The sequence below is a fragment of the Acinonyx jubatus genome, chromosome E4, assembly GCF_027475565.1.
Source record: "Acinonyx jubatus isolate Ajub_Pintada_27869175 chromosome E4, VMU_Ajub_asm_v1.0, whole genome shotgun sequence".
Taxonomy (NCBI): Eukaryota; Metazoa; Chordata; class Mammalia; order Carnivora; family Felidae; genus Acinonyx; species Acinonyx jubatus.
Genome location: NC_069395.1, coordinates 636558 through 646540, shown reverse-complemented (window position 1 = coordinate 646540; position 9983 = coordinate 636558). Strand labels below are relative to the sequence as shown.

The 9983-nt window shown below is 54.0% G+C and overlaps 2 protein-coding genes across 6 annotated transcripts; both read right to left on the bottom strand.

Annotated features, from left to right (window-relative positions):
* Positions 1 to 93: 93 nt before the first annotated feature.
* On the bottom strand, positions 94 to 3703 carry AQP10 (aquaporin 10). 3 transcript variants are annotated; one of them, XM_027048780.2, is made up of 7 exons: positions 3572 to 3703; positions 3052 to 3205; positions 2586 to 2712; positions 1929 to 2066; positions 1712 to 1830; positions 1245 to 1462; positions 94 to 799 (listed from the first exon to the last, which is right to left on the bottom strand). In XM_027048780.2, exons 1-7 carry the CDS (start codon positions 3637 to 3639, stop codon positions 646 to 648), a joined length of 978 nt encoding a protein of 325 aa, XP_026904581.1. In that variant the 5' UTR covers positions 3640 to 3703; the 3' UTR covers positions 94 to 645. The 3 variants fall into 3 exon arrangements, with proteins under 3 accessions (XP_026904581.1, XP_026904578.1, XP_026904582.1); XM_027048777.2 differs by having other exon boundaries at positions 2586 to 3205; XM_027048781.2 differs by lacking the exon at positions 1245 to 1462 and having other exon boundaries at positions 665 to 799; positions 2586 to 3205.
* A 1816-nt stretch (positions 3704 to 5519) lies between these two features.
* HAX1 (HCLS1 associated protein X-1) lies at positions 5520 to 9982 on the bottom strand. Of its 3 annotated transcripts, XR_008293174.1 has the most exons (8): positions 9848 to 9982; positions 9125 to 9387; positions 8753 to 8946; positions 8192 to 8255; positions 7973 to 8079; positions 7754 to 7844; positions 7164 to 7353; positions 5520 to 5646 (listed from the first exon to the last, which is right to left on the bottom strand). XR_008293174.1 is itself a non-coding variant. In XM_053209371.1 (7 exons), the coding sequence occupies exons 1-7, from the start codon at positions 9898 to 9900 to the stop codon at positions 7268 to 7270; spliced, it is 858 nt and encodes a 285-aa protein (XP_053065346.1). In that variant the 5' UTR covers positions 9901 to 9982; the 3' UTR covers positions 7109 to 7267. The 3 variants fall into 3 exon arrangements, 2 of the variants coding, with proteins under 2 accessions (XP_053065346.1, XP_026904584.1); XM_053209371.1 differs by lacking the exon at positions 5520 to 5646 and having other exon boundaries at positions 7109 to 7353; XM_027048783.2 differs by lacking the exon at positions 5520 to 5646 and having other exon boundaries at positions 7109 to 7353; positions 8204 to 8255.
* Between the last annotated feature and the right edge of the window lies 1 nt (position 9983).

The window sequence follows — 9983 nt, the reverse complement described above, 5'->3', positions numbered from 1 at the left end:
AGGCGGAGCCGCCATCTTTATGCGGGGCGGCGGAGGGGTCTTAGGCCTTCCGAGGCCGTGGCCCCCACCCCAAAAAGCCGAGTCAGCCGGGGATAGAGAGCCGGGACGTTTTTATTCGGAGGAGAGGGGGCCGGGGGCGCGTGGCGGGGCAGCGAGGACCCTCCCCCCACGCGCGCCCCCGGGCCGGGGCCCGCACCCCTCTCCGGGAAGGACGGCCGGAGCGCCTGGGCACTGGGCCGTGCCTCAGTTTCCCCCCTTGCGCCCCCTCCCCATGTGGGGGAAGCCGCCCCGCGAGGGCAGCGCGGCCGCACCGAGGTTCTGGGGCCGGGAGCCCGGGAGGGGGCCGAGCTCCGCGGGAAGCGCCCCTCCCCCGGCCTCCCCCAGGCCTCCCCGGGCGCACCCTCTGGCGGCCGCTTTGAGGCACTGTGTCCGCGGAGGCCCCCCGGGTCCGAAGACCTGCCGGGGTGTGGAGGGCAGCAGGGGCCTGGCCCTCCCAGTTCGCCCTCCCAGTTTGGGAGGAAGCCGTCCTCTGGCCACCGTCCGGATCTGCGGCCCCACTTCAGCGTCCACAAGCGAGGCGAGGGCTCCGTGTCGGGATCAGAGCTCACGCTGCGGCAACAGGGCAGAGGCAGGAGTTTCCAGGCCTCAGGCTGTATGTTGGGCAAACTCTAGATCCTGAGCCGGCTCTGACTTCTCCTCGGGGTGGTGGAGAGCCACCAGCAGCTGGTACGTGGCTGTGCCAAGAGTCGCCCCCACCAGAGGGGCCACCACAGGCACCCACCACCAGCCATTACCAGCACTGCAAGAGAGGGACATAAGGAAGGCTTCAGGGGGAGTCCTCTAGCCTCTCCCTGAAGGACCAGGGGCGGTAACAAGAGAACCTCCCTAAAGCAGCCCCAGGGGGGATGGACGCCGGGAAGAGCAAGTCTTGGCAACGAAGCACAGCGGTTAGAGAGGAGACCCCCGGAGAGCTTGGTCCAGCCTCTTGCCTCAGGGAATTATCTGAATATACCCATCTCGTGATGCGGTCACAATGCCAAAAGGTAACAGGACAGACGTGCCTGAGAACACAGCCTCTACTGTTTCCGGAGAAAGGGTGGAGGAGAGAAGAAGGGGTGAGGGAGAAAAGGAGAAGCAGGACTTAGATGAGGGGCATTGTCCTGAGTCCCCGAGGACTAGGGAAGAGGAAAGAGCTGGGGACCCAGACTCAGAGGTATCAGGGGAGGGGCGAGGCTGTCTCTCACCTGAAGACTTCAGGGCCCCAGCCAGCCACGTAGGTGAAAAGCCGTGGGCCCAGGTCCCGGGCAGGGTTGAGTGGGAACCCACAGTTGGCACCCAGGGATAGCCCGATGGCCAGGATCAGCAGCCCCACAGCCACAGGCTCCAGACCTGCAGGCACTCCCTTGTTCCGTGTGTCCAGGATGGCCAGGATCCCCACAATCAGGATCCCCGTGCCCAGCACCTTGGAGTCCACAGAGGCAGAGGGGCCCCCATAAGCTGTCAGATGACCCAGCTGCCCCTTCTCTCCCAAGAACCCTAGGCCACCACCTCATGTCCTCTGACTTTGTCCAACACAGGCAACTGGGGTGGGGGTGCTACAGAGACAGACTCAACCCCGTATCCCACCCAGAGCCCGAACAATAAGTAGTCTGGGAGCCCAGGGGACAAGGGCAAAGACTGGGGCCTTCCCAGGTCTCCCCCTCACACCTACCTGATCCAGGAAGCCATTGTTCAGGGACAGGTAAGGGGCAGGATAGGTGGCAAAGATGGAGGCTGTCTCCTTGGGGCCAGTCACCGTCAGGTTCCCGCCTGTATAGTTCTGTAGGGCATCTGCAGGAGGCAGGGGAGGCTCAGGACTTCCATCTTTGTCCATTCAAAACCATTCCAAGGCAGTCCCGGCCACACCCAGACGGCCCCGACCCTGTTACCGTAGTAGACAGCATAGGTGGCTCCAGAGGCACAGAAAGCAGATAGAAGCTGCACCAAGCAGTAAACGGGGAACTTGGCCCAGGGGAGGCGTCCCAGCAGGCACATGGCCAGGGAGAAGGCTGGGTTCAGGTGGGCCCCTTCAAGGATCGGGAAGAGAAAACCAACATCCATTAGGTGTGGCCTCCTGGTGCTCACCAAGTCCCGCTGCTGTTGTGTCACAACTCTCAAGGCAGATGTTACTTGTCCCCACCGGGTGAGCGGCTCAGCTCTGAGACATTCTGCAGCTTGCTGAGCTCACACAGTAAAGCCCAGGGTCTGCCCGCTCTTTCTACTACGTGTTTGTGTCTTGTGATGGGGCTCAAGGCAGACACACTGGCCACTGGCACAGCATGTACCTGGGGCACAAGAAGGTGAGGCCCCGGGGCAAGATGACACCGAGGCCTTCAGGCGGGGGACACAAGAAGACAGACTTACCCTAAAGCCTTGCCACAGCTCCCTGCCTAGGTGAGTGGAGGAGAGAGACACGGAGGGGAGGGGCTGGCCCGGGCCAAGGCATATCTGGGTCCAGGGCATTAGTCAAGCTCAAGGAGACAAGTCCATGAGTCACCGTCACCACACACTCACACATGCACATGGCCAGACCCCACCCTCCTCACCTGAAACGTTACCACCCACGTAGATGGCTATGGTCACGGCCAGAGAGCCAGCCAGAAACATGGTGAAGAAGTTGCCTTTCATTTCTCCACTGGTGACAGCCTGGGCTCCAGCCCCCTGGGTGAGCAACTGGTGGGGAGAGGGAAGATGAGGAGCGGAGGACCAGGCATGGGGAGCCTGGAAGCCTGGAGCAAGGCTGGGAAGGGGAGCAGCTGAGAGAGAGAGGGCACCAAAGTAACGAGGGGTCAGCAAGAAAGGGGGAGGAGCAATAGAGGGAAAGGAAATAGAGGAGCTGTGGGGGAGGAGTGAAGACTGGGAAGGGAGAGATGGACGGGGGCTGGAACCGAAGGGACAAGGGCAGGGACAGAAATGACGCATAGTTGAGTGAAGTGAGACACCAGGAGGAAGAGATAGAGGCAGAAACGTTCGCCCTCCTCCCCTCTTTCCTTCCCCCGTTACCCGGCCTACCATGAGCACAAATACACCCAGAAACTCTGCCAGGCACTGCCGGGCCAGGTGGCTGCGGATCCGGAGCCGGCCCTTGACGTCGGCCAAGGGCTGGCTCTGCAACATGGTGGGGACGCCTTGTCTCTGGCTGCTGCCACACAACCACAACCACTGCCTGCCAGGGAGCAGGGGAATGATAAGGGAAAGACTTTAAAACCAATTAGCGCAGCGCCTGAACAGCAATGTCTGCACACGTGTGTAGGCGAGCGAGCGTAGAGATAGTAGAGATAACAGGAGAATGTCCAAGGGCCGGCTCTTGGACCAGAGCCTGGAGTTTGCCCAGGCTGTGTCTCTTCCATCTGTCATCCCCGTTCCTCCCAGGAGTAGCCCCCTCCTGTGCCGATGGGTCGGAGGAAGTATCCTGTGCCAGCCCTTGGCCTCAGCAACCTGCTCCCGCCCCGCCCCTGGTGATCTGGAGAGCCTCAGGACTCGCCAAGGCCGCGCAGCTACTTAAGGGAGACGTCTGGATTCAGATCCAGACCTTCTGACTCTCCATCCCCTGTTGCACAATGTCACTCGTGTGGAACATGAAGCTTTCCCCCCAACCATTTGGATGCTTGCAGAACGCCACGGGCATCCAGAGAGGCTGGGCTGAAGACCGGAGACTGCAGAAAGAAAACCCGCTCATGCGATGCTTGCGCTTCCCTCATGCGGAGTCCCACCTCGGTTAGAGTGCCCTAGCTCTGCCTTGGCTCCAGACGAGTGCTTCACACTCGCACCGAGCCCCACCTCCCTTTCTCTGGATTCTTGTCACCCCCAGATCCCGCCTAACACACAGCAACTTCCTGGTTCTTATTGCAAGCCTCCAGTTAGGTTCATTCAACTAGGAGTCAAATTCTAGATGCTGGAGAAGCGGCGGTAAGCAAATACATTGCCCGCTCTTCTAGAGCTTATGTGCCGGTAGGTGGAAACACATACATTTACAAAATCCCGTATATAGTTCATGAGGTTCTCGAGCACTGGGCCACGGGCTCTGGCACAGTCCTGGGCACATCTGTTCACGATACTCCTTTACTAGGTTTCGTGGGTAAAATGCTCTACCCGGATGCCCTGTTTGGGACCAATGCACCCATTTCCCAGCTGCTGGGAGTATCAGATGCTGATTGCACACAGCTGCTTCCCTCATGGCAGTGCCTTCCATGGCAGGAGACAGCCTCACCCAAGGTCACATGCCCTCCTGTAGGGCCTGTCGACGACGGTTGATGCAGGATACAAAGACCTGGCCTCTCTGTCTCAATATGGAACGACCCTGAAGGGGCCACTCCAACTTCCAAGTTCCCCACAGGATCGGCCGAAGCCTCTCTTGTAACCTCATTGCGTGTCAGTTTCCCCGTTTGCCTAACCTTGCCTTCCTCACTTCCTTACAGGTGCATCCCGCGAGCACTAGCACTTCCCAGTAAACCTTGTTCACGTAGCTTCTCGTTGGAGTCTTTCTCCAAGGAACCCAATTTAAGCCTGTTGGTTTCAGACATGGTTCCACAAATTCTAGAATGAATCTGGGTGACTGTTCACAGTCTGGCTGACAAGAACCCACGGTAGTAGGTAGAATACTAATAGTCTCTAGCTTGCTGAGGTGGGACAGTTATGAAAATTGTCAGCAGTGGCCGGCTGCGAGGGGTTACTGGTTGAAAGGATATGTGTTAATGGTCTCTGCAGCAGTTGAGAGCCTGAAGGAAATAGAAACTAAGTCCACAGAACTGATCAAGTCCAGGCAGACTGTGAAACCAGGTGGCCCCACAACAGCCCTTGAGGGAAGCCTAACCTGTATCCAGTGGGCATCAGAGTGGAGGGCCAGCTCCAATGTTAATTGTTGAGAAAGAATTCTCAGCCCCAGGCTTCCTATGCCAAGGCTAGGTATTTTAGGACCCTAACCTTGAGGAGGTTAGGGTAGGATCCCGACATTTGAAATGGGGACATCTGGGTAGATGCAACTGAGAATCTTGAATCTCGATTCCTCTGAACCCTCCCTTACTTAGATTTTTCCTTTGTCTCGAGCGTTCTGAAATAGTGGGTTTATTTTCATCCTTGGTATTTAGCATATGGTGGGTCTTTCAGGTTAGAAGTAAATATTCTTCACTTCTGGGATATTTTCTTGGTCTGTTTCATTGATGGTTTGTACCATTCCAGTTTTATTTTTTTTCCTATTTTCTTTGAAAATAATCTTTTTAAATCGAAGTATAGTTAACATATAACATTACTTTCAGGTGTGCATTGCTGCCTGTTTTCTATATATCTATTACTTGGTCTACCTTCCTGGAGAGTTTCTCAACTTTGTCGTCAGAATCGTTTTATAGATTTTCATTTCTGCCATCACATTTTTTTTAACTCCCCAAAGTTTATTCCTTTTCATAGGAGTATGTTCTGGCTGTATGGACGTATCATCTTATATTTCTAAAGACATTAAAGACGTATCCTTGCTAAATTTTCATCTCTCTGCAGACTGTTTCTCCCAAGGTGCTTCTTTAGTTTGTATGCGTCTCCAGCTTTCAAGCTGTGAGCCATCCACAGATGTCCGCTAGTCTCCAGCTCCGTGTGTTTCTGTGATGCTCTGAAAAGCTGATTAGAAAAATCAATCGCATTCTTACATGTTAGAAGTTAAAGAGGGGAGAAACAAAAGTGGGAGTATATGTTCTACCAAATACAACTACACAATTTTAAGATGTGATATGGGCACAGAGGTACACAAATAGATTAACAGAAAAGATAGACCCAGCACAACGATCTGCGTATGAAATATATTTATAGTATTTGTATATATATATGCATATGTATTTTTCCAACTAGAAAAAAACAAAGTTGGTCCCCTGATTCATAGATTCATAGCAAATAGGAAGATACATTACAGGTGGATTTAAAACCAAAACGCAGGGGCGCATGGTGGCTCAGTCAGTTAAACATCCGACTCTTGGCCTCGGCTCAGGTCATGACCTCACAGTTCCGTGGAGTTGAGCCCCACATTGGGCTCCTTGCTTTAGCTGTCCCTCTGCCCCTCCCCCACGCACTCTCTTTCCAAATAAGCATTAAAAAACAAACAACACCTAAATGTAAAAAGCAAACCTAGTAAAATCTGTGAAGGAGAAATAAAGGAGAGTGTCCTTTCAACCTTGGGTGGGGAGGTGTCTAAATGACACAAAGAGCACTAAACATAAAGAAAAATATAAACTTTGCTATGGTAAGTCAACTTCTGTTCACCAAAACATATAATAAAAAGACAAAATTTCCTCAGTGTATATCTTCTTTGTTCTTGTGATATGCCTCCTTAGAAAAATCCCTTTATCGTGTGTCGTTTTAGTAAAGTTTCGAGGAAACAGAGGTAAACATACAAAATCAGCCCCTCCCAGCCACAGTACTAAAAGAGTTTTTAACGAGAAAAAAAATCTAGTAATGTTTGTCCTAGTTATATTTTCTCCAACATACATTAAAAAGAAAAAAAAAAAAAAAAAAGAACATAGCCAGTAAAGGAAGAAATATTTGCCAGTGTATTCCCTCAAATTCTCTCATGAACTGCCCCATCCTAGGGAAGCAGCCATCACCCATTTCCACACAAGCTTCCTCTTTTGAGAATTTTTTTTTTTTAATTTCTTAAATGTTTTCATTTACTTCTGAGAGAGAGAAAGAGAGCGCCAGCAGGGGAGGGGCCGAGAGAGAGAGAGGGAGACGCAGAATACTAAGCAGGCTCCAGACTCCAAGCTGTCAGCACGGAAACTGACGCAGGGCTGGAGCCCACGAACCGCAAGATCCTGACCCGAGCCAAAGTCAGACGCTCAACCGACTGAGCCACCCAGGTGCCCCCTCTTTTGAGAATTTGTGCATTCCCCGATAGAACTCTTCCTGGAGTTGTCTCTATAGTTATCTCTTCCACAAGAATAATCTACCGGGGACCTGACCCTACTTATCACATCAGGTTTTGGAACCAGAAAAAAGTTAAAGAAGAAGGTGGCCGTGGGCCAAGATGATCTGGGAACCCCTGGATGGTGCTAGAAAGTGGAACGGCCTGGACAGAACTAAGACCAAAGAATTAGCATAAATAAAGGTTTTATTGGTCACTTTGGGTGAGTCACATACTGACATACCCCCGATTCACTGCTCCGCACACCCCAGGCCGAGGTGGCAGGAGGAGACACGGATGGTGAACAAAGCGTGGAAGGGATCTGAAGGCCGCTGAGGCTTAACAAGGCTACCGGGGCCGGAACCAGCGTCCTAGGAACAAATCCAGGATGGAATAGGTGTCATCCAGGGCTGGAGGTGCTGGTGATTCTGGATCTAAGGAAGAAAGTGATACACACGGACACACTAAATGAAAGAGGATGAGCAGAGGACAAGGAGAGGAATAATATTAAAGGCTAGAAAAGTAAGGGTTCCCCTTTCCCAAGGAACTAAGAGACAGACCCTTTTGTTTTTTAATTTTTTTTTTCAACGTTTATTTATTTTTTTGGGGACAGAGAGAGACAGAGCATGAACGGGGGAGGGGCAGAGAGAGAGGGAGACACAGAATCGGAAACAGGCTCCAGGCTCGGAGCCATCAGCCCAGAGCCTGACGCGGGGCTCGAACTCCCGGACCGCGGGACCGCGAGATCGTGACCTGGCTGAAGTCGGACGCTCAACCGACTGCGCCACCCAGGCGCCCCGAGACAGACCCTTTTGATTCACACTCTTCACTCACCATCTCTAGGGCCTCCGTCTGCTTCTTGATGGGTTACTGTGGTCTCTGTCCGGCCCTCGCTGTCCACCACAGTTCGGCGCTCCTCTACTGTCTACGAGGAGAAGCCCCAACCAGATCTCTAACGTCAATAAAGGTGAGCCCACTGGTTTCTTTACCTAGATCGCGCTCTCCATGGCATCCCCTGGCCACAGTTCCTTTTACCCCTCTCTTCCAACTCACCCCATCTGGCTTAGTGATCTTGGTCACAGAGACGCTCTTGAAATAGGATTTGGGCTGGGGCTGCAGAACTGGACCGAGGCCCTCCTGGGAAACCTGGGAATCAAGATCTAGAAGGGCAGAGAGAGGAAACACAAAATCAAGAGTCCAAGGGAAAGAAGGGGTCAAGTGTGGCAACAATAACTTCAGAGGAGAAGGGAGGGCAGGTTAAATGTCCTCTACCTCCACACTCACCGTTGTCTTCTCTGGCTCTAGAATGGGGGGGCATAGGCCACAAATCATCAAACTGCAGAAGAAGGCAAAGGAGGTGAAATGCTACCTTTCAACCTGAAATTTGAGAGGTCGTAACCCAAAGGTTCCAAAACTACCTTTCCCTGGGAGAGAGAATCCCACCTAAGACAGCTTTTGTTTTACTCATCTCTTCCTCCTCCTACCTGTTTTCTCTCTTCTTCTACCAAGAAAGCTTTCCTGAATGGACGCTTTCTATCCTTCCTGACAATCCTGCCTTGTCCCAGAATTGTAACAGACCAGTGATTTTTTTTTTCTTTTTTTAGAGAAAAAGCAGAATCCCCATCCCCTCTCCCTCAACCTCCCCCACCCCCCCCACCCCTCCACCCCCCCCCCCCGCTGCCAAAATCCTACAAGAAGCTTAGTATAGAAAACAGATAAACACACTAAGTGGAGAGCCTGGGATCCCACCCCGTTAGATTCTCGCACAGCTGCCAGCCCTTGCCCTCCATTAGCTGTCTCCCACAGGCTCTCACTCTGCCCAGAAGCACTCACCAGACCAAATGGCCTCTGGGAGCCCCAGTCCGGCGCTGGTTTGGGGGATTCACTTCTTGCATCACTCTCCAAGCCCCCCCCAAAGATCCTGGGCTGGTGACTATCTGGATACTTAAGCATTGAGTCCCGGAGAGTCTGTCCCTCCTGCCGTCTGTCACCAGGTATCTCTGACTCAGGACCAGGACCAGGAAGTTCTGCAGAAGGTGGCAGATCGGTGCTGGGGGTGGGACAGGACTTGGGCTCTTTGAAACCTCAATATCATCCATCTTGTCACACATCCCCCCCCCCCCCCAACCCCCAGCGAATCTCGGCAGGCTAATGTCACCCTCCAACCCAGCAGGAACCACAGGTTGACCGGGGACAGCCACACACCAGGAGGGCGGGAAGGCAAGGTCCAGGCCCCCATCTCGCTGAAGATGTTGTTAAAATCCTGTATTAGGTCATCAAAGCCGAAGTTCTCATGGAAACGCATCCCTCCTCCCGGGCTGAAGCTGAAGCCGAAGCCAAATTCCTCCGGGGGCTGCGGACCCTCAAACCTCGAGCTCCCACGGCCCCACGTGGCTCCTTCTTCTTCCTCTTCTTCATCATCCTCATCTTCATCTCGAGTCATCCCTCCAAAAAAGGGGTCTCTGTGGCTGGGAGTGAAGGCAGATCGACCAACAACATTTTAGTACTTTAAGCCATAAAGTCAGCTCGTGGGCGGCAGAGCGGGACGCGAATAGGGTATGCAGAACGGAGGTGAGGGTTGGAGGGCTGGCCCTGGGTTTTTGTTCGCTTCGTGGGTGTGGATGTGTTTTCTACGGGAGGCCGTCGGCTTTTTGCTTTGTTTTCGTTTCTATCAACGCCAGTCCTCACCTGGCGGCCCCCCGCAGTGACCCAGGGCCCTGCTCACCTGCCCACTGTCCCCCCGCCCGGGCCCCTGTTGCATCACCCCAGACCGCGGTTATCCCCGCCCCCGGCGGCCGCCCAGCGCGACGCCCTCAGTCCGGCCCGCAGCGGGTGACGGAGGGCGGAGGAGTGCGGTTTCCCCTGGGCTTTAGGGCTCAAGCTCCCCTCAGAAGACCCCACCCTCGTCCGATCCCGACCCACTCTAACCTCCGAGGTGGAGAAAGGCCGAAAAAGCCCCGAAAGAGATCAAAGAGGCTCATCCCCGAGTAGGGACTCGAACCCGCGGACCCCACCGAGGCCCATTCGCACCCGGCGGCAGCCTGGGCCCCGCGACCGGAAACTG

Bases quoted from the DNA above. Each gene is read 5' to 3' on its own strand.
- AQP10 (XM_027048777.2), bottom strand. From the start codon at position 3,639: ATGGTTGGGGGGAAAGCTTCATGTTCCACACGAGTGACATTGTGCAAC. The intron at 2,067-2,585 runs GTGAGGAGGGTG...CGATCCTTGAAG, and splicing joins CGTGGGTGGTAACGTTTCAG to GGGCCCACCTGAACCCAGCC. The intron at 800-1,244 runs GTGAGAGACAGC...CCTCTCTTGCAG, and splicing joins TGGGGCCCTGAAGTCTTCAG to TGCTGGTAATGGCTGGTGGT.
- HAX1 (XM_053209371.1), bottom strand. From the start codon at position 9,900: ATGAGCCTCTTTGATCTCTTTCGGGGCTTTTTCGGCCTTTCTCCACCT. The intron at 7,845-7,972 runs GTGAGTTGGAAG...TTCTCCTCGTAG, and splicing joins AGATCACTAAGCCAGATGGG to ACAGTAGAGGAGCGCCGAAC. The intron at 7,354-7,753 runs GTGAGTGAAGAG...TTTCTTCCTTAG, and splicing joins AGACGGAGGCCCTAGAGATG to ATCCAGAATCACCAGCACCT.